The following is a 23,773-nucleotide window of genomic DNA, read 5'->3' on the forward strand; positions in this document are numbered from 1 at the left end:
TCGCTATTAACCAACAAATAGGAAAGAGCGTTAGCTTCCAAGCCACTCAATCGGGCCTGTCGTTTCATCTTGGGGCGTTATCCCAGGCGTTGTCCAATAGGTGTACGGACGCCCTCGGGAGAAGCCAATGAGGAAGGGGATGGAATGACAACCGACCAATAGGGAGCACCGTCTCTCCCGCTCAGCAAAGAAAAGGGGGCGGTCCCGCGAGGGGAGGGGAGAATGCCACCGCCTGAGGAATGTCAACTATTCAACATGGAGACGGCGGTTACTACGCTCGAGACCATGGTAAGTCTCGGGACCGCTGCCCGGGCCGCTACCCCGCAGAACGGAGCCGCCGTTCCCCTGGAGGACCGAAGCGGCCTCCCGAAGAACGGCCTAAACGAACGGAAGGAACAAAAGGGGTGGAAAAGCCGCGGAGGAGGGAAGGAATGTAAGAAAACCTCCCCCCCCCTCTCCCCGCCGGATTGCACCATTCTTCAAGCCTGGAGTGGGGGGGAGCCCTAGAATTAGATCTGGACGCGCCCATTATTCAACCCGAAAGGGGGGGGTTTCGCGGGCTCGCTGCGTTCCTTTCTGCCGTCTTGCTCGAGGGGGGCGTGGTCCGTCGGTGGGCGTGGCTTCTTGGGCTGGTCCATTTCTTCCCCCCAGCTCGATCCCCGCGGGGGCGTGGCCAATACTGCGTGTGGGCGCGGCTTGTATGCTGGGTTGGTTTTAGTGGTGGGTCGCCCCTCTTCTGCCCCCCAAGCGATTATGGGGCCTTTGGAAGGCTTTGGAAGCCGGGGGGGGGGGGGGGAGAACGACACATGCTTGGTTGCATTGAAGGAAAAAGGAAAAATATTGGGCAGAGAAAGTCCATTGGACTGGATGGTAAATTGCATTGAAAAGGGAAAAAATAGCCTTTCCCTGCCTATAGATCAGTGTTGCGGGGTGGAGTCTGGGGCAACTGAATGGAGCTAGCAGAGTGTTTACTGGCTGGATGCCCTTCCTGTCACCAGGGCAGAGTTTTGTTCAGCAGATATATACTCTCGTTGTGCCCAGAGAGAGAAATATCTATCTAGGATCGAACTCACCGCCTCCTGATTGTGAGGCGAGAGTGCCACCTCTAGGCCACTGCACCACTCTACTGAAAGTTCATTTAGTCATCACCATCTTCATTTAATGACCCCGTATTCCCTTGCAGGGGTGGAGTCTGGGCAACTGAATGGAGCTCGCAGAAGGTTTACTGGCCAGATGCCCTTCCTGTCCCCAGGGCGGAGTTTTGTTCAGCAGATACATATTCTCATAGTGCCCAGAGAGATATATATATATCTGCCTCTACCTAGGATTGAACTCACAGCCTCACAGATTGTGAGGTGAGAGGTCCATGTCTAGGCCGCTGCACCATTCTAATGACAGTTTGTTTAGTCATCAACGACCCCATAAACCAGGGGTGTCCAAACTTGGCAACTTGCTGGCTGGGGAATTCTGGGAGTTGAAGTCCACAAGTCTTAAAGTTGCCAAGTTTGGACACCCCTGCCATAAACCCTTGCGGGCGGTGGAGTCTGGGCAACTGAATGTATCTAGCACAGTGTTTACTGACCGGATGCCCTTCCTGTCCCCAATACGGAGTTTTGTTCAGATATAGAATAGAATAGAATTCTTTATTGGCCACACAATGATTGGACACACAAGGAATTTGTCTTTGGTGCATATATTCTCTGAACATATCTCTGAATATATTAATGAGATATATTCTCATTGTGCCCAGAGAGAGAAATATCTGCCTCTACCTAGGATCGAACTCACAGCCTCCTGATTGTGAGGTGAGAGCTCCACCTTTAGGCCAACCCACCACTCTAGTGACAGTTCATTTAGTGTCCGTTCGAAATGACACTGGCATGAAAAAAACATTTTTCAAACTTATGGCTGCTATGGCAACCCCGTGGTCAAAATTCAGCCGCTTGATATGACTGACTCGTATTTATGACGGCGGCAATGTTTGGGATCACCTTTTGACAGTCAATGGGGAAGCCAGATTCACTCAACAACCGTGTTGCTAACTGAACCCCTGGAAAGAAAGGTCGCAAAACGGGACAAAACATGCTTAATGGCTGTTTCACTAAGCAACAGACATTTTGGGCTCAAATGGTGGTCGTAAGTCAAGGACTGCCGGTGTTGAAGTCCTGGTTCAAATTATTGATTGGTTTTGTCATCTGAAACCAATTATTTAGGGGCTTCCTTTACTCTGTTGGCTCAGTGCCTAAGAAGCTGAGTTTGTCTATCAGAAAGGTTGATAGTTCGAATCTCTAGTGCCCTGGAACGGAGTGAGCTCCCGTTACTTGTCCCAGCTTCTGCCAACCTAGCTGCTCGAAAGCAGGTAAAAAATGCAAGTAGAAAAATAGGAACCACCTTTGGTGGGAAGGTAACACCATTCCGTGCGCCTTCAGTGTTGAGTCATGCCGGCCACATGACCACAGAGACGTCTTCGGACAGCGCTGGCTCTTCGGCTTTGAAACAGAGATGAGCAGCGCCCCCTAGAGTCAGGAACGACTAACACATATGTGCAAGGGGAACCTTTACCTTTAACCCTGTTGCCTTCTGGAGTGGCTGGTGCCCTCTAAATCTTATCCTCTGCCCATACAAAATGCTACCTGTGGTTGATTCCTCTTGCAATGTAGCAGATCTGGAGAGCACCAGGTAGAGAGAGCACATTTCTACCCATAAGACAGGGGTGTCGAAACTTGGCCACTTTAAGACTTGTGGACTTCAACTCCCAGAATTCCCCAGCCAGCAGAGCTGGCTGGGGAATTCTGGGAGTTAAAGTCCACAAGTCTTAAAGTGGCCAAGTTTCGACACCCCTGCCATAAGAGAACCGAAAATAAGTTCAAGACGTTGCATGGCCCCTTGTATTCAGTGCCATTCTCAGCCATGAAGCTTTTTGCCCTCATCCTAGTTGGCACTGCGCAATTATTATAAGGCTAAAGGGCAAGATCCAATTTGCTTTAGTGGTTAAGGCACCAGGCTAGAAACTAGGAGACAGTGAGTTCTAGTTGCGCCTTAGCCGTGACAGCTGGGTGACTTTGGGCCAATCGCCAGGAGATGGTGAGTTCCAGTCCCGCCTTAGCCATGAAAGTCAGCAGGGTGGCTTTTAGGCAGTCGGCAGGAGACTGTGAGTTCTAGTTTTGCCTTCGGCATAAGAACTGGCTGAGGAGGCCCATCGCCAGGCGATGGTGAGTTCTAGTTCTGTCTTAGGCATAAAAGCTGGCTGGGTGATTGGAGGCCACTCCTTCTCTCTCAGCTCAACCAGTCTCACAGGGTTGTCGTTGTGGGAGGGGGAAGGAAGAGGGACTACAGGTAGTCCTCGATTTACGACCACAATTGAGCCCAACAGTTTGCTTGTTAAGTGAGACATTTTGCCCCCAGGACGCTGCAGCTAGTCATAAATGTGAGCCAGTTTCCCAGCATCCGATTTTGATCACGGGGATGCTGCAAAGCACATGAAATGGTGCAGCGACCTCCAGGTGGCGCTCTCGCCTCACAATCAGGATCCTAGGTAGAGGCAGATATTTCTCTCTCTGGGCACCCTGAGAATATATCTGCTGAACAAAACTTCGCCCTGGGGACAGGAAGGGCATCCGGCCAGTAAACACTCTGCTAGCTCCAGTCAGTTGCCCAGACTCCACCTCGCAAGGGATTATGGTGGTCGTTAAACGAAGATGCTGCTACTGCAATGGCCGTAACTGTGTAAGACGGTCATAAGTCGCCTTTTTCAGTGCTGTCGCAACTTCGAACTGTCGCTAAACGAATGGGGGTAAGTCGAGGACTGCCCGTACATGACGAAATCTTTAACTTCTCAATGGGAACCCAAATCGGATTTTGCTTTTTAATGCCCGCGCTCATTATTGAGCCTCTTCTGTTGCTTGCAATCCTTTCGAAGCTTTTTCGTCCCAGTGTTATTTATTTATTTGTTCATTATTTATCTAGTCATTACTTATTTATTCAATGTCGATGCCGCCCATTTCCCAAATGACACGGGGCAGCTTGATGGGTATTCCTATTCTTCCCCCCCCTTTTTCCCCCCGCCAGGAATGACCTCTTTTTTTTTCTTTTTTTTTTTTGAACAAAAATTTTAGGAAAAAGGGTGGTAGAAAAGGGTACAAATTATGGCAGCTACATTGTGCAAGAAACGGCACTCCCCCCCCCCCCCCGACTCTCATAATCTTCACTTGTTAATACATTAAATAAAATACTACTTAACAATTTTTTGACAGCATCTTTACCTTATATCAGGGGTGTCCAAACTTGGGAATTTTAAGACTTGTGGATTTCAACTCCCAGAATTCCCCAGCCAGCCATGTTGGCTGGGGAATTCTGGGAGTTGAAGTCCACAAGTCTTAAAGTTCCCAAGTTTGGACACCCCTGCCTTATATCTTCCAATATTTTCAATCTATTTTATATCCAACAGAAAAAAGAATTCCCTGTATCAGCAATCGCAGTGTTTTTCTAAGTCACTTTTGACCTCTTGAGTTTGCCTTGTATTGTGATGAAGAATAGTTGTAGGAATTGGGTATGTCTAGTCCAGAACAGTGCTTCCCCCACCCACCCCCCAAAAACCACCTTTCGGGCAGCAGGAACCGGTTCCATGCAGAGAGGTTTTTCCGTGGGCGGAGGCAGGGATGGGATTCAGCCGTTTCGGACCGCTAACACAGGGGTTGGAGACCTCTGCTATAAAACACATTACAGGCAGTCCTCGACTTACGGAAGTTCATTTAGTCACCATTTGAACTTACGCCGCTGAAAAAAGGGAGTTACGACCGTTGGTTTTTTTTTTCACACAACCATTGCAGCATCCCCATGGTCAGGAGTGGGATTCAGCCAGTTTGCACCGGTTTTTGCGAACCAGACGCTCATTTTACATCTGATCTGCTGAACCGGTACTCGCAAGGACTCGCTGGCCCCACCCACCCGTTTTCCATTCACCCTCCCCGGAGTCTTCACGCGGCCCGTTTTGGATGCCAGGTAAGTGCAGGGCCTGCGCGAAGGCGCTGGGAGGGTGAAAAACGGGCCTCCCGGAAATCTGGAAGCAAGCCCGTTTCTGGCCTCCGGAGACCATTTTCGCCCTTCCAGAGGCTTAAGGAAAGCCTCCAGAGCCCCTCGGGAGGGCGAAAACGCCCCTTCCCTGCAGTGGTGCAGGAGGACGACTAGGCCATGCCCATCTAGCAACTGGGCAGAGAACCGGTTGTTAAAATGTTTGAGTCCCACCAATGCCTTGGAGGGGTTATAGTTTTGCGTGCTGCCTGCATCGTGTGGATGGGACTTCGCGTGTTTGCGTGGCCCGGTTTCTGGCTTGCCGTGGCCCGTTGCTGGTCCACGGTTCCTAACCCCTGGTGAGGGGCTGACATGATAGCAGTCTTCCAATATTTGAGGGGCTGCTACAAAGAACGGGGGTCAACCTATTCTCCAAAGAACAAGAAGCAACGGATGGAGAAGCAACCTGGAATGAAGGAGAAACCTCCCAACAGTGAGGACGATTCACCAGTGGAACAGCTTGCCACCAGAAGTTGCGGGTGCTCCCTCACTGGAGGTTTTTAAAGAAGAGACTGGACAGCTGTTTGCCTGAAGTGTTATAAGGTCTCCTGCCTGAGCAGGGGGGTTGGACTAGAAGACCTCTGAGGTCCCTTCCAGTGAGAGGTATCCGTCCACTGCCCTTTTTATGTTGTACTACTAGGGAACATGCACATAAAGCAGTGCAATGTTAAAAGGGCATTGGCCGGTAATGCTCAGTCAGCTAAAAAAGACAACGTGAAGGGAAATCCTATTATCGTAAAGATTTGGGAGGCTGCGCGTGATGGCTTTGAAACAGTAATGGAAAATCCCATCTTCCCCTCTGGATATTTTTATTTTGGGGGGGAGTTTTGCCTAGGAAGCATTAAAACATGAGTGCGCTTTGTCCTATGGTACAAGTCCACCAATAGCCCTTAGATTTATATACCGCTTTGCAGTGCTTTACAGCCCTCTCTAAGCAGTGTTACAGAGTCAGCATCTTGTCCCCATCGATTTTACATTTTACTCACCTCGGAAGGATGGAAGGCTGAGTCATCCTTGAGCTGGTCAGAATCGAACTTCCTGGCTGTGGGCAGAGTTAGCCAGCAATACTGCATTCTAACCACTGCGCTTCCAGAGAGGGAGGAAGAAAGGAAGGAAAGAGAAGGAAGGAAGGAAGGAAGGAAGGAAGGAAGGAAGGAAGGAAGGAAAGAGTAGGGAGGGAGGAAGGAAAGAGTAGGAAGGAAGGAGAGAATAGGAAGGAAGGGGAGAGAAGGAAGGAAGGAAAGAGTAGGAAGGAAGGAAGGGGAGAGTAGGAAGGAAGGAAAAAGAAGGAAGGAAGGGGAGAGTAGGAAGGAAGGAAAAAGAAGGAAGGAAGGGGAGAGTAGGAAGGAAGGAAAAAGAAGGAAGGAAGGGGAGAGTAGGAAGGAAGGAAAAAGAAGGAAGGAAGGGGAGAGAAGGAAGGAAGGAAAGAGTTGGAAGGAAGGAAGGGAAGAGTAGGAAGGAAGAGAAGGAAGGAAAGAGTAGGAAGGAAGGAGAAAGAAGGAAGGAAGGAAGGAGAGAGAAGGAAGGAAGGAAAGAATAGGAAGGAAGGGGAGAGAAGGAAGGAATAGGAAGGAAGGGGAGAGAAGGAAGGAAAGAAGGGGAGAGAGAGAAGGAAGGGAAATTGCAATAGCTCTTAGACTTACATATTGTTTTATAGTGCTTACAGTCATGAAACAACTGCAAGGAAACAGCCAAGCTCAGAGAACACCAAGGACCCCACAGTTCTCCCCTCTTCAAACCCCACTCCCTTCAAGCACTGATGATGTTATCTAGTTGGGTCATGAAACGTCTGCAAGAAAAGAAGAAAGCTCCGAGAGCACCAAGGACTCCACCCTGGGTGTTTTTAAAAAGAGACCGGACAATCATTCGTCCATGAGGGTGTAAGGTCTCCTGCTTGACCTCCGAGGTCCCTTCCGGCTCCGTCATCCTCTTCCCCCCCAAGGTTTTTCCTGCTGACAGGAGCTCTGACTTCATTGCACTACTGTACTTGCCAGCTAGCAGTGCAATAGTATTGTCAAAGCACTTGCGAGCAGAACCCGCAACGGCGGCGGTGGCGGTATCCCTCCACGTTTCTCCCACCCTCCGTGGCTACGGATAGGGAGCCATTTGGGCTCCAAAGGGTCTGGGCTCTGACGTGCCTTGTTGAGAAAGAGGTCACCTTCAACTGGCAAAGACTGAAAAGGAAAGATTCTGGCCCGTTTTGCCGAATGGGCAGCTGGGAGAAGGAAGTTGCTTCTGCAGGTTTCTGAAACTGCCTGTGGTGGAGGTCCAGGGGTGTCTCCTTGGTGAGGTCTCTTCTGTGGCTTCACAGTTGGTTGGGTCCAATTGGTGATTCAATGACCCTGCAATTTGTTCACAGAACAATTCCTTTCTTTCTTTCTTTCTTTCTTTCTTTCTTTCTTTCTTTCTTTCTTTCTTTCTTCTTTCCTTCCTTCCATGCTTCCTTCCTTCCTTCTTTCTTTTTTCCTACCTTCCATGCTTGCTTGCTTCCTTCTTTCTTTTTCCTTCCTTCCTTCCATGCTTATTTCCTTCCTTCCTTCTATCCATCCATCCTTCCTTCCTTTTTTCCTTCCTTCCATGCTTCTTTCTTTCTTTCTTTCCTTCCTTCCATGCTTCCTTTCTTTCTTTCCTTCCTTCCTTCCATCCTTCCTTCCTTCCTTTCATGCTTCCTTCCTTCTTTCTTTTTTCCTACCTTCCATGTTTCCTTTCTTCTTTCCATCCTTCCTTCCTTCCTTCTTTCCTTTTTCCTTTCTTCCTTCTTTCCTTCCATGCTTTTCTTTCCTTCCTTCCTTCCTTCCATGCTTCCTTCTTTCTTTCCTTCCCTCCTTCCTTCCATCCATCCTTCCTTCCTTCCATGCTTTCTTTCTTTCCTTCCTTCCTTCCATGCTTCCTTCTTTCCTTCCTTCCTTCCATGCTTTCTTCTTTTCTTCCTTCCATGCTACCTTCTCTTTCCTTCCTTCCATCCATCCTTCCTTCCTTCTTTTTCTTCCTTCCTTCCATGCTTCTTTCTTTCTTTCTTTCTTTCTTTCTTTCTTTCCTTCCTTCCTTCCTTCCTTCCTTCCTTCCTTCCTTCCTTCTTTCTTTTTTTCCCTTCCTTCCATCCTTCCTTCTTGTTAGATTTGTATCCTGTCTTTGTTTTATAAATGTATTAGCTGGATACCCGTGCTTCGCTACAAAACTCTGATCGGGCTTGATACATGGACACTTAAAGCTTGAAAATGAATGTAGAATGTGTAACTCCTTAGCATCAGAGCGGGCTAATATAAGGCAATTGGCAGTTGGAACAGAGTTCCTTACAGGTGGGGAGGGCGAGTTTTCAGGTGGGGAAGGGGAGTAGAACGTCTAAACTTCCAGCCCGCACACACTGACTATGCCCACTCCCGGTTTAGCAAAGGGGTAGCATCAGAGCGTGTTAATATAAGGCAACTGGCAGTTGGAACTGAGTTCTTTTCAGATGGGGAGGGGGAGTAGAACTCCTTAGCATCAAGAGCGGGTTAATTACTGTATAAAAAAATACTAATCTGATGATCATTTAGAAAAATCCTTTCTTAGCGAGCACCTAGAAGCCAAGAGGAACACGCTTGCCAAATTTCAAGTTTGTAGGCTTTACGGTTTTGGAGATTTTGTGATGAGTGAGTGGTATTTGCCAGATAGATAGATAGATAGATGATAGATAGATGATAGATAGATAGATAGATAGATAGATAGATAGATAGATAGATAGATAGATGTATATATTATATATATATACACATACACTTACACATGTTATTTTATTACTAACTCAGGGCAGTGAACATACATAATATGTTCCTTCCTCCTTATATTTTTCTACACAACAACCCTGTGAGGTGCATTGTTAGAAGAACTGGCTGAAGTCACCCACAATTGAGCCCGACATTTCCGGTGCTATTTTGTGAAGTGGGATTTGCCCCGTTGTTAAATTAGTAACACGGTTGTTAAGCGAATCTGGCTTCCCCATTGACTTCGCTCGTCAGAAGGTTGCAAAAGGGGGAATCGCGCGATCCTGGAAGAGTACCACGGTCATAAATGTGAGTCGATTCCCAAGGGTCTGGATTTTGATCACATGGCCACTGGGATGCTGCAATGGTGGTATGTGTGAAAAACGATCCTAAGTCCACTTTTTACAGCGCCGTTCTAACTCCGGTCACTAAATGAACTGTTGTTAAGTCGAGGACTCCCTGCAGATGTCAGAAAGTGATCCTGCTGCCCATTTGCTCTGCCTCACTTCATTTCCTGCAGCTCCCGCTTATCCCGCAGCTCAGGGAAAAGGACCAAAATTCATCCTCTTCAAAACTTGGATATAAACTACAAATTGAGACCTGGAAAAAAAGATGTATTAATTTTACTAACAAATTTTTGTTTAGATTTTGTTATAAAGATGTCATCTTTCATGGGCCTGATGAGAGGAGATGTGATATGAATAGTAAATAATTTTTATCTAATTACAACAACAATAAGGAAATGCTAATGGATAATGTTTAACGATTTCTATGTGTTGGCATTGGTAAAAGCAATTATTAATTGATTTCTTCTTAGAATATGTTATAAAAGGATAACTATGGGAGGTTTATTGGAATAGTTGATGTATGCCAGTAGGTGGTTGTGTCTTTAAATCCAAATGATTCCAGATAAAAGCACCTTTAAATAATTCTAGTTAAATGAGAATGGTGGTACATGGATAGCAAAATACAAAAAGATTTTTGATTTAAAATGTACAATTTAATATGATGTAAAAAAGATGCTGAGACTCTAGAAAGAGTGCAGAGAAGAGCAACAAAGATGATTAGGGGACTGGAGACTAAAACATATGAAGAACGGTTGCAGGAACTAGGTATGTCTAGCTTAAGAGAAAGAAGGACTAGGGGAGACATGATAGCAGTCTTCCAATATCTCAGGGGTTGCCACAAAGAAGAGGGAGTCAAACTATTCTCCAAGGCACCTGAGGGTAGAACAAGAAGCAATGGGTGGAAACTAATCAGGGAGAGAAGCAACTTAGAACTGAGGAGAAATTTCCTGACAGTTAGACCAATTAATCAGTGGAACAGAAGTTGCCTCCAGAAGTTGTGAATGCCCCAACACTGGAAGTCTTTAAGGAGATGCTGGATAGCCATCTGTCTGAAACGGTATAGGGTTTCCTGCCTAGGCAGGGGGTTGGACTAGAAGACCTCCAAGGTCCCTTCCAACTCTACTATTGTATTGTATTGTATGAAGGAAGTATAAATAATGATTGTGGTAATAACGCACGAAATCTATTTGTAACCAATCGACACGCTTTCTACAAGATGTAATGAAGGGTGATTTTTGCGTGTGTGTGTTTCTGTTTAATTAAAACAATTTTAAAAAATTGGAAAAAAAAAACCCAGCCTGACTGGGAATCCTCAGGAGGGAAGGCGGCCTCCTTAGCTTGTGTTTGCTGAATGCAATTTGCGCACCGTACGCCACCACATTTATTCATGCTGTAACTGGATGATCTGACCGAAACCGGTCCTTAAGGTGCCATTAAAGTGAGGTATGGGCAGTGGTGTAAATGCAATAACCATAAAAGCATATTACCTAAAAAAAAACATACTATATTTTTCAGAGTATAAGATGCACCTTTCCCTCACCCCCCCTTAAAAGAGCGTGGAAGTGTTGGTGCATCTTATACACCGAATACAGCCATTTTTGGCCTCCGGCATCCACCCCAGAAGCACACTGCAGACTTCAGCAATGGCTGGGGGGGAAGGCAAAAATGCCTCCGTTTTTGCGAAAAAATGCCCATTTTCCGCCAGTTTTTTATAAAAACTGCATTTTTTGCCTCCTCCCAGCCCTGCTGAAAGCTGCAGAGAATTCCTGGGCGCCAGGAGGACAAAAACGTTTTTTTCTTACTTACCTCTTCGAAATCTTGGTACGTCTTATACACCGGTGCGTCTGATAGTCCAAAAAGTACGGTATTTATGGAAGTGTTTACGATCATGGACCTGCAGAAAAATTAAACGCGGAAGCACTGTAGTCAGTTGGAATGAGGGGAAGAGAAACCCGGAGACGGGGGGGGGGGGAATGCATTTATTGGGTTTTAAATGCCCTCGTGCCAGGATGGCGAACCTATGGCCACGCGTGCCCGAGGTGGCACGCAGAGCCATCTCTCTTGGCACTCGAGATGTCGCCCAACTCGCCTGCAGCTACGCATGCACGCCCCCCACTCCGAACTGGTGTTCAGGCTTCCATGTGTGCAATTCAGGGGACCCAGCTGGTCTTCGGAGCTCTCCTGCACACGTGTGCGTGTTTGCGCATGTGCCTGAGCATACTTGCACACAGCGCACACATTCGCAGATGGCGTTCATGCATGTGCATTGCGTGTTAGAAAATCACACACATGCGCCGATGGTGCGATTGCTCCATCTTTCTTTCTTTTCCTCTCCCTTTTTTCTTGTTTCTTTTTTCTCTTTTCCTTTCTTTTTCTCTCTCCCTTTTTCTTTTTTTTCTTTTCTTTCTTTTTCCTTTCCCTTTCTTTTTCTCTCTCCCTTTTTCTTTTACTTTCTTTTTTCTTTTCTCTCTCTCTCTCTCTCTCTCTCTTCCCTCCCTATTTATTTGTTTGCTTGTTGGTTTATTATGCTGCCTATCTCCTCTACAAGGTGACCTTATGCCATCTTCCCTCCCCCAAATCCTCCTAAGCAAAGGAATTTGGGGGAGACCTTCTCACTATGTACATCGTGTTAATGGGGTGTGATCCTTTTTTTTTCCTGCTTTAGTTCCAGAAGGCCGAATCCGATCTGGATTACATCCAGACAACGTTGGAGTTTGAAATGATGAGACGGCTTCCTAATGGACTCCCCCAAGAGGTACCTTTCTTAGGCATATGACTGAGAGCATTGCTGACATCCTCTGACAAATATTTTAAAGCTTTATCATTAAGGTTCTTAAGCATGACCATATTTTACAGAATAAGCACACTTGTTTGGGGTTGCAGGATCCATAAACCATGTTTTACAAACTCAAGATTGACCTTATCAAGCCCCGAACAAACCTATGACTTGAATGATGCTATTACGGCCATTATAACCAATGGAATATTTGTAGCTCAGGATTGAACTGTGGGGTCCTTCGTGCTTGCTGAGCCCGGATATTTCCTTCCAGACGTTTCCTTACCCAACTAGGTAACATCAATAGCGGTAAAAGAAGGAAGGGCTTGCAAAATGGAGGCGGAAAAAGATTGTTGGGGTCCTTAGTGCTCTCTGAGTTTGCAGTCGTTTCATTAACAAAGTAGGTAACATCATCAGTGTTACCGGGTGTGTTGTCTTCTTTTTGGCAGTTACACAGAGAGCAAACCCCACTCCCCTCTAGCACTGATGATGTTACCTAGTTTGGTAATCAAATGTCTGCAGTGGTGGGATTCAGACAGTTTGCACTTACTTGGGAGAACCAATTGTTAACTTTCTAAGCAATTCGGAGAACCGGCTGTTGGAAGAAATCTCATTTTGGGTTTTTTCCCCACTTTGCAGGGCTAATCCTGTAAGGAAGGCAGGAAGGAAACATCCTGGTGTTGTTTCTAGCCTAATTTTTATTGCCCTGCTTACAGAAACTGCCTCTCCGGTTAACCCTCATTACATTGTAACAGCTAAGGCGAAGTGCCCATCGATCTGAGTGACGTTGATTTGGCCACTCCCTCCCAGTCACATGACCACTGAGCCCCCGCCTACTCAGCTGGTCATGACGGCAGAGAACCGGTTGTTAAATTATTTTAATCCCACCACTGAATGTCTGTAAGGAAACAACTAAACCCACAGAGCACCACAGAGCCATTATAATTTTGCTTGCATCTTAAATGGACAATTTTGGGGCCTCGTGATTATGTCTTATGCATGCATATACATTTAAGGTTTGTCTTAACTTGCCTATCTTCACCCTCAGAAGACTGTTTAGTCAGTTCTTTAAGACTATAACCCAAAGACCTAATAATGTTTCCAGTGGCTAACTATATAGAAGTACTTATTAACGTAGAAGTTACTGATTAACATTTTGGAGATGGGAGCACGGAGTTTTTCTTGATCCAGCCAACACAAATGAGGTTTGCAAAAAATATTTCGATCCAAACAAGCTTTCTGCACTCTGCAGTTACAGTCAGAATAGATTTGAGAGTCTGCATCTCTAATTCTAATTCTTGTTGTTAGTTGCGAAGTCGTGTCCGCCCCATCACGACCCCATGGACAACGTTCCTCCAGGCCTTCCTGTCCTCTACCATCCCCAGGAGTCCTTTTAAGCTCACGCCATCTGCTTCGGTGACTCCATCCAGCCACCTCCTTCTCTGCCGTCCCCTTCTTCTTCTTTTGCCCTCCATCTTTCCTAGCATGGAGCTCTTCTCCAGGGAGTCCTTCCTTCTCATTAGGTGGCCAAAGTCTTTGAGTTTCCTCTTCAGGATCTGGCCTTCTAAAGAGCAGCCAGGGTGGATCTCCTCTAGGACTGACCGGTTGGATGGCCTTGCAGTCCAAGAGACTCAATGCAGGAGTCTTCTCCAGCACCAGAGTTCAAAGGCCTCCATTCTTTGGCGCTCAGCCTTCCTTGTGGTCCAAATTTCCCAACCATCCATTGCAACTGGGAAAACCACAGCCTTGACTATAGGCACTTTGGTTGGCGGGGTGATGTCTCTGCTTTTCAGTATGCTGTCTAGTTCTAATATTACATCTTAAATTGTCCAGTGAAATTGATAGACAACAGCATAGAATGAGCCGAAAAACCAAGTCCCTCCTTGTACAGTGCTTGGTGTCAATTTTGGGAATTGGCTTAAATGGTTGTGAAGAAGCCGCTTGTTCCGTTTTCCATCCGTTCCTTCACTTTCTGGATGATTCTATCGAGTGTCCCTCAGGTGCTTTCTTTTTTCAAGGCGCAACTGAGCTTTCTGTGTTTTTCTTTGAAGACCCTTTGCTTCTCATCCAAGAAGCTTCTTCAGCTCGAAGAAGCTTCTTGGATGAGAAGCAAAATGTCTTCCAGAGAAAAATCAGAAATTCCAGTTGGGTCTTGGGGGAAAAAAAAGAGAGAGACTTTTGGGACAACCATGATCCGAGAATTTCCACAGACATAAGTTAATACTGTACCTTGGATCAATATTTATGTAATATTGCATAATATTATGTAATATTGATTACTCCCCCTCCTCCTCTCACTATGACAGCGTTGGGAGTTGACATTTTAAATTTATTTATTAGAATTGTCAAACAAAAAATGAGAACCAAGAATAAAAGAATAAAAATACAGGGACAATAGTGCCATTTTAGTGCACTTATTCATGCCCCCTCTACTAAGCACTTAAGCAGTGGTGGGATTCAGACAGTTCCCGCCTATTCGGGAGAAGCGGTTGTTAACTTTCTAAGCAGTTCGGAGAACCGGCTGTTGGAAGAAATCTCCTTTTGTTTTTTTCCACTTTCCAGGGCTAATCCTGTAAGGAAGGCAGGAAGGAAACATTCTGGTGTTGTTTCCAGCCTAATCTTTACTGCCTGTTTACAGAAACTGCCTCTCCGGTTAAGCCTTATTACATTATAACAGCGAAGGCGAAGCGCCCATCGACCTGAATGACGTTGAGTTCGTCAGGTCCACCCAGTCACATGACCACCGAGCCCCGCCTACCCAGCTGGTCATGACATCAGAGAACCGGTTGTTAAATTATTTGAATCCCACCACTGCTCTTAAGTATGATGTAAGGTCCATGAAGCTCAAATTTGTGGCTAAAACACTGAAAATTCGTAGCCGAAACAAGCGAATCAGGTAGCGCATTCAAGATTTTGACCACTCTATGATAGAAATCCTATTTTTGACAGTCAAGTTTAGAACGATTTACATTGAGTTTAGAGCGGTTTTTAGCGCATGCATTATTGTGATTAAAAGAAAATATGTCATTTACAGGTAAAACATTCCTACGTATAATTTTGTATGCACTACCTAAGTCTGACCACAAGGGATGCAGTTCTTTGCCCCCCCTTATTCAAGATTTTTTATTTTTTAATACAAATTATACATATTATAGGAACAAAAGAGTTGTCCGCGTCTTTTCTTTTACATCCTCTTATTTACATAGTCCTGTTTACATCATAGTTTTGTTTTCACTTTCAGCCAAATTATTCACTTCCATTATTTTTTCTTAATACATAAACAATATCTTCAATTGCCCCTTCAAAGTTACACCAAATTTTCATTTCTTATTTTCTCCATTGGTATATTTTGCTATAAACAGTATACATCCTCTAATTCAATTTAAGCATAGAGAGCATTTCTTTCAATTTTTTTCTACCATTAACAATATAGTATCATTTCTTTATTTCTTAATTAGTTACATAACAATAACAATCTTACTACTATTCTCTTTAGTCTACTCTTTTTTCTCTTCCTTCCTCTTTTAACCATTTTCTCTTGGGCTCTCAAAAATCCCAGTTTTGTTTCTTTTCCTTCTTCTCCCCCTTTCCCCTAACTTCTTCTTTTTCTTTTCCCTATTTTTGTGCTTATTGTATTGCATTGTACAAATGAGGTACAGGAAGATAAGGTGGGAAAAAGAAGAATTGAAAATAAAATGCAGATAGAAGATTTCACTGGGATTTACAGTCACAAAGGAAAAGTAGAGCAATAGGGAGATCTCCCAAAAATGAAACCACCGAATAGTAAGGAAAGAAGGAGAACAGTGAAAATCCTGGGGAAAGTTAACTAGAATAATAAAAGTAAATACTCTGAAGAAAAGGGATGCAGTTCTAAGTTATCCAATATACAGGTTCGTTAATGATGTGCTCGATGTTTTTGGTCTTCCCTTTCTTATTCTGCGCCGGACTTCTTGCTTTGAAAACAGGAAAATCCTCTGGTCCTGATACAGCAGCTGTCGGTAGTAAAATCGCGTTACAAAGACTTGTGCGAACAGCTGGAGAAGATTTCTGTGGAGCGGCGAGAGTCCATGCGTGCTATCCGGGCCACTCTGGCTAAAACAGTGAAGTTGGTCCAGGAAATACAACAGCACACTGGGACAGAGGTATAAATGCTCTGGTCAACATTTTACCTTCTCTTTCTTTCTTTCTTTCTTTCTTTCTTTCTTTCTTTCTTTCTTTCTTTCTTTCTTTCTTTCTTTCGTTGCAACTCTGTTCCAGAGTTGGGTGAACAACAGAAACACTTTCTAGCCTGCCTCAGGACAGCATTGTTTATCATCAACCAGAGGTTTAGTGAGTTAGAACCACATCTCAAGGTATGCCAGTAGAAGAGAATGTCAGCGTTCCAAATATCATGCAGAATTAAATCAGAGCCCAAGGCAGAGCTATCCTTAAAGCTCCAATTTAATAAGACAGACATGTTGGCACATCTGTGGAATCCCAAATCTAAAAGCTTCCTGGGATTGCACCCAATAGAAAGTTCATGATTTTATCCCCACACCCATAAATCCATCGCATGGTCCAATCTTCTTCGGACACGCTGGCATCTCCACCCAGCTGGTTCCGGTCAGGTGCAGAGGTGCGGGGACAAAAGATGACCTTGGGCTTCTAGAAAGGAATGACAACAACACATTCCACAATTCTTTCTATTCCCCCTCCCAATTACTACACTAATGAAACAGCATAATGAAATAATAGTGTGGCAGGCCAAAGATCCTAAAAAGAAATATAACTGCAGGCCTGACAGAGAATATTTGTAGCTCAGGGTTGAACTGTTATCACCCTCTCCTGCAGGAGCTGCATGGGTTGCCGATTGCCAAATTCCAGGTGCAATTCAAGGTGCTGGTTGTCACCTTTAACGCCTTTCATGGTGTGGCCTGTCGGCCGATGGCCCCTCCTGCAGCCAAATCAGAGGAGGAGGAGGCGTGGCAGTCACAGTCAGCATAAGGGCAACTTGGGAGCTTCGAGGGGGGAAGAGAGAATGGAGCTGGCAGAGAGAGACAGTGCCTGGGCCGGTTGTCAGTCCTCAGATGGAGAGTCAACAGCCTCCAGATCTGGAGGTGGCTGATGAGGAAGAGGAGGAACAGCTGGGTCCAGTGCCTGACGTACGGATGTGCAGAAGGCAAAGGAGAGGAGAGCAGTAAAAATCTATGGGCCAGTCCTTGGGATGGAAAACTCACCGCTGCTAGTAAAGCCCCACCCTAGCTCTGGGGATAAAAGGCAGGGGGTGGAGATGAATAGGTGCACAGAGGTCAAAAACTGGGCGTGCGGAGGCAGCAATAGACTATGGCAATCTCTGCAGCATGAAACAGCTGATCATTGGGTGGCTGATCCAACCGACAATCAGCTGCTTGTGCTAATCAGGCTGTGCTGAAATTGAAACAGAAACACACTGTTTGCTGCAAGGAGGCAAATTGCTGGGAGGCAGAGGCAGATTTCCCCCCCCCCCCCCCCCTGGTTCTAATCAGGCTAACCTGAAACTGAAACAAGCTGTTCGCTACAAGGAGGCAAAGTGCTGGGAGGCAGAGGCAAATATTTTTTTCCTTGCTTTCATCCCCCAAAGCTAGGTGTGTCTTATACTTTGGAGCGTCTTATACTCCGAAAAATACAGTAAATGCTGTGTTCATACCACAAGCTCAAATCAAATGTGTCAGTGAAACATGTTACTCTTAAGACATTTGTTTGGCTTAGCGGTTGCAGCTTATTAATGATTTATGATTTCATTGTCATGATTTAATTTAATTACCCTATTGTGTCAACACACTAATTGTACTTTTTGAACTCTGATTTATGGTTTAAAATCAAGCCAGGAAAGTGAGAAGCAATTTATCCCTGGCCAACATTGGCAGATCGATTACTGTTTCCTTTGAGGTTTTGCCTGTTTACTTCTTAAATGTAAATCTTAAACCTTGCTTTTCTACCAAATGGCCCTCAGAACATCTAAAAACAATATAAAAATACCAAAAAGCAAACTTGCCTTGGGAATTAACAGCCTCTATCAGTTTGTTGCAAAGCTTCATCGAAATGAGCCAATAGATTAGACAAGAAAGGTGCCTGGGTGACTTTGAGCCAATCATCAGGAGATAGTAAGTTCTAGTCCCGCCTTAGGCACGAAAGCTGACTAGGTGATTTTGGGCCAATGAGGTCTAGTCCCGCCTTAGACATGACAACCGGCTGGGTGACTGGGCCAATCACCTGAAGACAGTGAGTTCTAGTCCCGCCTTAGGCACGAAAGCTGACTAGGTGATTTTGGGGCAATGAGGTCTAGTCCCGCCTTAGACATGAAAACCGGCTGGGTGACTGGGCCAATCACCTGAAGACAGTGAGTTCTAGTCCCGCCTTAGGCATGAAAGCTGACTAGGTGATTTTGGGCCAATGAGTTCTAGTCCCGCCTTAGACATGAAAACTGGCTAGATGACTGGGCCAATCACCTAAACACAGTGAGTTCTAGTCCTGTCTTAGGCATGCAAGTTGGCTGGATGACTTTGAGCCAATCATCAGGAGACGGTGAGTTCTAGTCCTACTTTAGGCATGGAAGCCAGCTGGGTGACTTTGGGCCAATCACCAGGAGACGGTGAGTTCCAGTCCTACTTTAGGCATGGAAGCCAATTGGGTGACTTTGGGCCAATCACCAGGAGACAGTGAGTTCTAGTCCTGCTTTAGGCATGCAAGTTGGCTGGATGACTTTGAGCCAATCACCAGGAGACGGTGAGTTCTAGTCCTGTTTTATGCATGAAAGCCAGCTGGGTGACTTCGGGCGAAACACCAGGAGAAAGTGAGTTCTAGTCCTGCTTTAGGTACGAAAGCCAGCAGGGTGATTTTGGGCCACCCTGGAGAGGGTGAATTCTAGTCCTGCTTTAGGCATGAAAGGCAGCTGGGTGACTTTGGGCCAGTCCCCCTCCCTTACCCCAACCCATCTCACACGGTGGGGAAAATAGGAGGAAGGTGGGGCATTATGTAGGTTTGCTGCCTGGAGTCATTTAGAAAAATAATAAAAGCCAGGATATAAATAAACAAGTGAAATCAACTCCATTCTCTTCCCCCCAGATCTCTTCTTTGTCTGAAGAAGAACAGCTTGCGATGCAGCACTTAATGTACCAGACTCCTGAAGAGATAGAAAGTTTGACAGAAGAGGTAATTCTAACCGTAAAAATCTGTTGTTTTTTTTAAAATTTCTGGTCCCGAATAGTGAAATCCTGGCCTTTCGATAAGCTTGAAGCATATGTGTAAGTAAGATGTGTTTTTTTCTCTCTTCTAGAAACAGAACTAAGGTTTTACAACGGGGGTGTCAAACACAAGATCTGACCCGTGGAGTGCGTCGATCTGGCCACCCTGAAAACAGCGAAGGACCGGCCCGTGGTACCTCTGCCAGCGAAAATGGAGCCTGTGCAGGAGGTCGGGGGCAGCCAAAAATGGAGTTTGGGAGCCCATTTTCACTGGCAGAGTGCTCGGGCCACCGTAGGCACTCCCGACATGAGTGATGCCAAGCTGGCCATAGCCCCCCCGCTCCCCGAGGTCAAACACAACCCTGTTGCTGCCCTCAATGAAACAGAGTTTGACACCCCTGTTTTACCACCTGGTTTTAAATTTACATAGGGATGCGGTGGCCCAGTGGCTTAGACGTTGAGCTTGTCGATCAGAAGGTTGGCAGTTCGAATCCCTAGTCCCACATAACGGAGTGAGCTCCTGTGACTTGTCCCAGCTTCTGCCAACCTAGCAGTTGGAAAGCACGTAAAAAATGCCAGTAGAAAAATAGGGACCACCTTTGGTGGGAAGGGAACAGCTTTCGGTGCGCCTTTGGCATTGAGTCATGCCGGCCACGACCACGGAGACGTCTTTGGAGCCCGCTGGCTCTTCAGCTTTGAAACGGAGATGAGCACCGCCCCCTAGAGTCGGGAACAATTGGCATACATGTGCAAAGAGAACCTTTACCGTTACCTTTAATTTACTTTCTTTTTAAGCAGCCAATAGCGGGTGCTGTTTTCTTCTGCCTCTTAACGTCTTGCATAAAATCATTAAACTTTCAGTTGGAGGTTTTTTTTCCTATCTCCTATAAAACAATGGCCCCCAAACCTTTTGGGTACCACGGACCGGTTTCACAGAGAAAAGTTTTGCATGCTGCCTGCATCCCTCGGATGGGGCTCCGCTGCCCACTTGCTGGCATGCCATGGCATGCTGGTCCACGGACACAGGGGTTGGGGACCTCTCTTATAGAACACATTACAGGTAGTCCTCGACTTATGGAAGTTCATTTAGTGACCGTTTGAAGTTACGCTGCTGAAAAAAGTGACTTTACGGCCGCTTTTTCTCACGACCATTGCAGCATCCCCATGGTCAGGGGTGGGATTCAGCCAGTTTGTATTGGTTTGGGCGAACCGGATGCTAATTTGCATCTGTTCGCCCGTTGTTGCAAGGACTGGCTGGCCCCGCCCATCCCTCCCCTCCCAGGAGTCTTCACGCGGCCCATTCATCATGCCACGTAAGTGCGCGGAGGCTCTAGGAAGGTAAAAAACGGGTCTCCCAGAAGTCCAGAAACAGGCGTTTCTGGCCTCCGGAGCCCGGGAGGAGGCCATTTTTGCCCCCCTGGAGGCTCAGGAAAATCCTCCAGACCTGGAGAGGTCAAGTAGGCCATGCCCACCCATGCCCATGCCCACCCAGCAACTGGGCAGAGAACCATTTGCTAAAATTTTTCAACCCCACCCCTGCCCATGGTCCCATGATCAAAATTCAAATGCTTGGCAACCGACTCGTATTTATGACGGTTGCAGTATCCAAGGGTCACGCGATACCCTTTTGCGACCCTCCGACAAGCAAAGTCAATGGGGAAGCCAGATTCACTCAGCAACCGTGTTACTGATTTAACAGCTGCAGGGATTCCCTTAACAGCGGTGGCAAGAAAGGTCGTAAAACGGGGGCAAAAAGTCACTTTGGGCTCAATTGTGGCCGTAAGTCAAGGAATTCCCATTACTTCTTGTCCGTAATGTCAGGGTTCCAAGTAACACCCCTAACGAAAGAAGACTCCGAGGCTTGAGTTCCACTTTATTAAAGATGTCATATTGGCACAGCTGGGAAAACCCGAATCCGAAAGCTTCCAGGTTTTCCCCACCCAAATGAAAGTCCAAGTCCCTGCCCAGCACCCACGTGTCCATCACATGGCCCAATCAGGCACCATCCAAAACTGGAGATGCCTCCCAGTCACACCATTGCAGCTGCAGGGCAAGGTGTCCTTGACTCTCTGAGAAAAGAATGTTACTTTGACTATATATTTCCCATACTCCATATAATCCCCCCTCCCGTTTTCCCACAGTAGAAAATGTGGCAGGCCGAAGGCCCAATGCAAAAGATGGCTTCCAGGCCTGAATTAAAGTGGGATACCTGCGCTTTTCTTTTTGCAAGAAAATGAGGGGGGGGGGCTTCTTTTATGCTTAAAACAGTCTCTGTGTGAAGTTCCCAGAACACGACCTAATTAACTTACGAGCCTCGAGACAAAAGTTCAAAAGAAATCCATTCATTTATTAGGATCAACATTCTGGCATGTTCTTCTGTGGAGCCGAAACTGATTTCCACTTAATTGCGTTTGAACTTTACCCTTCTATCCCCTCCCTTCTGTCTGTGTCATAAATCATATCCACCAACTAGGTTGTTGAAATATGAGATCTGACTCTGGCTGAAGGTATGCATGGAATCCTCCCTCCAATGCCGACCTGATAATAGTCATGGCAACACTTTTACAAGTTGACACTCTGTTCTTTTCCTACAGAATTGTCCAAAAGAACATTAAATCCACGGATGCTTCGCTGAACATTTCAGAAAGCTGCTTCCCGGCGGGTGTTGACGAAGGAGGCCACGTACCTTTTCGTCTATAGATATATATTTTTTAACCTGTTGGGAGATTGTTCCTGTGTTTGGCACCTTAGGTTCCCCAGACATCGCAAGATCACCGATGTGTAAAAGGTGCTGTTTTGAATCATGTGCTGGTGTCGATATTGTCTCTTTATGAAGATGTGAAAACGTTTACAAAACGATCAGCCAGTTTACATGATTTGAATGCCTTTGCCCAAAGGGCAGTTTTGTTTTGTTTTTGTCTGTATTATTGGTGTAAGCAACCCTGCGCTTCTAGTTATTTACACGTGACTCAGGTTAGCTGTCAGTAATTATAATTAATTTCTGACCTAGCTGAACATTCCGGAAAAATAAAATGAAATAGAACAAAATAAAATAAGGTGTGTGATTTTATTTTGCTTAGCCAAGGGCTGGCTATACAGAACCAATAAATGAGACGACGATTCAGAATTCCTCCTTAGTTCTAGCTTGTGTCAGGCCCCTGACGTCCTGGAGTCTGAATCCCAGGGGGAAGACGAACAGTTGACAGAGCGCGGGAGAGTGGCTCCGTTGGCTGTGGAGGAAACTGGGGTAGGGCAAAGTCAGGCAGAATAGGGGAGAGGTAGTACAAGGGAGAAGGGACCCACCCCCTCCTCATCCTAGGGCACGCAGGGAAGAACGGAGAAGAGAGTAACGTGGGTTGCGTGGCTTACAAAGGAGGAAAGGGCCCCGATTCCCTTCACAAGGCACACCTGGGGATGGAGTTTAAAGGAGAGGCAAATGGGAGGGGCGGCTGTCGGGAGCAAACACTGTTTATCTGGTGTTAACTGCTTATCTGAGTTCCTGGCATCCTCCCAATTGGTTTGATTTACTGCTGTGCTAATTCACTTCTGGATCTCCTTATCTTGCTTGCCCTGCCAGATTAATTACCTTATCTTGCCTTGTTGGATTTATACTTGGAAGTTTTCTGCTTACAACATTTGGACTGGAGTATTTTCAGCCAAAGGCTGTTACAGGTTTGTGGAAGAGCTTTTCTCCAGGCCGGAGAGTTGAAAGGAACGTTGGGGGCACAGTTGGTATTAATAAAGGGACTCATACCGATTCTCCGGCTGTGTTGCCTTTTTGCCACGCCCCGGGTCATCACAGGTTGCTTCTCATCTCAATTAATTTCCATCCGTTGGTTCCTAATTCATAAAGGTACGAGCTGATCCCCGCTTCAGATTTTGATATGAAGTTCGGTGGTCCCGTAGCTGTTTCACAATTATGTTCCTGAACACCTAAACGTTCTGGTAGTGTTGTTACAATTCAGCTGCTTCAAACCCCCTTCTCTGAAGCGGACGCCAATGAACTTAAAACAGTGAACATTTGAAACGACTAAGACAGGGGTGTCCAAACTTGGCAACTTTAAGACTTGTGGACTTCAACTCCCAGAATTCCCCAGCCAGCAGAGCTGGCTGGGGAATTCTGGGAGTTGAAGGCCACAAGTCTTGAAAGTTGCCAAGTTTGGACACCCCCAGACTAAGAGGTGTCAAACATTCTGGCTTCAAATAAAATGCGGCAACCCAAAAACAAATGGCTGCAATTGTGGAATCAGGGGACATCTCTGGGTTTTAAAAGGGAAATTAAGGTTCTTCTTCTTCTTTCTTCTTTCTTCTTTCTCCTTCTCCTCCTCCTCCTCCTTCTTCATGGCTCTGTGTGTGTGTATGTTCCAGCATAACTCATTTCAACCAAACTTGCTACACAGATGACTTATCCTCTGGGAAAAAATACGGGGGGTAAGACACCCATCGGGGTGTGTACGTTCTGTTAAGATACAGCCTGTTGTGCTTTAAAATGGCTTCTGTCCTGCTTTAAAATGGCTTCTACTGTACAGTGCAGTGGAGTTTCCATGGTAACAGCTTTATAGTACTCCACGAGGGGGCTCCCTCTGGTAAGGGGAAAAATCCAACATTAGAAATTACATTTGATCCGGACATTTT

General features: G+C 46.0%; 1 protein-coding gene across 1 annotated transcript; it reads left to right on the forward strand.

Annotated features, from left to right (window-relative positions):
- The first annotated feature begins 93 nt into the window (after positions 1–93).
- On the forward strand, positions 94–22,194 carry SKA2 (spindle and kinetochore associated complex subunit 2). Its single transcript, XM_081945513.1, has 5 exons — positions 94–288; positions 11,826–11,915; positions 15,902–16,078; positions 19,020–19,106; positions 21,733–22,194. The coding sequence occupies exons 1-5, from the start codon at positions 223–225 to the stop codon at positions 21,751–21,753; spliced, it is 441 nt and encodes a 146-aa protein (XP_081801639.1). The 5' UTR covers positions 94–222; the 3' UTR covers positions 21,754–22,194.
- Positions 22,195–23,773: the final 1,579 nt, after the last annotated feature.

The sequence above is a fragment of the Natrix helvetica genome (genome assembly GCF_964273705.1).
Source record: "Natrix helvetica genome assembly, chromosome: 2".
Lineage (NCBI taxonomy): Eukaryota > Metazoa > Chordata > Lepidosauria > Squamata > Natricidae > Natrix > Natrix helvetica.

What these genes read in the sequence shown, in the direction of transcription:
- SKA2 (XM_081945513.1), top strand. Translation starts at nt 223, where the DNA reads ATGCCACCGCCTGAGGAATGTCAACTATTCAACATGGAGACGGCGGTT. An exon ending in AACAGCACACTGGGACAGAG is followed by an intron (nt 16,079 to 19,019) that starts GTATAAATGCTC and finishes TCTTCCCCCCAG; the next exon opens with ATCTCTTCTTTGTCTGAAGA. An exon ending in TAGAAAGTTTGACAGAAGAG is followed by an intron (nt 19,107 to 21,732) that starts GTAATTCTAACC and finishes CTTTTCCTACAG; the next exon opens with AATTGTCCAAAAGAACATTA.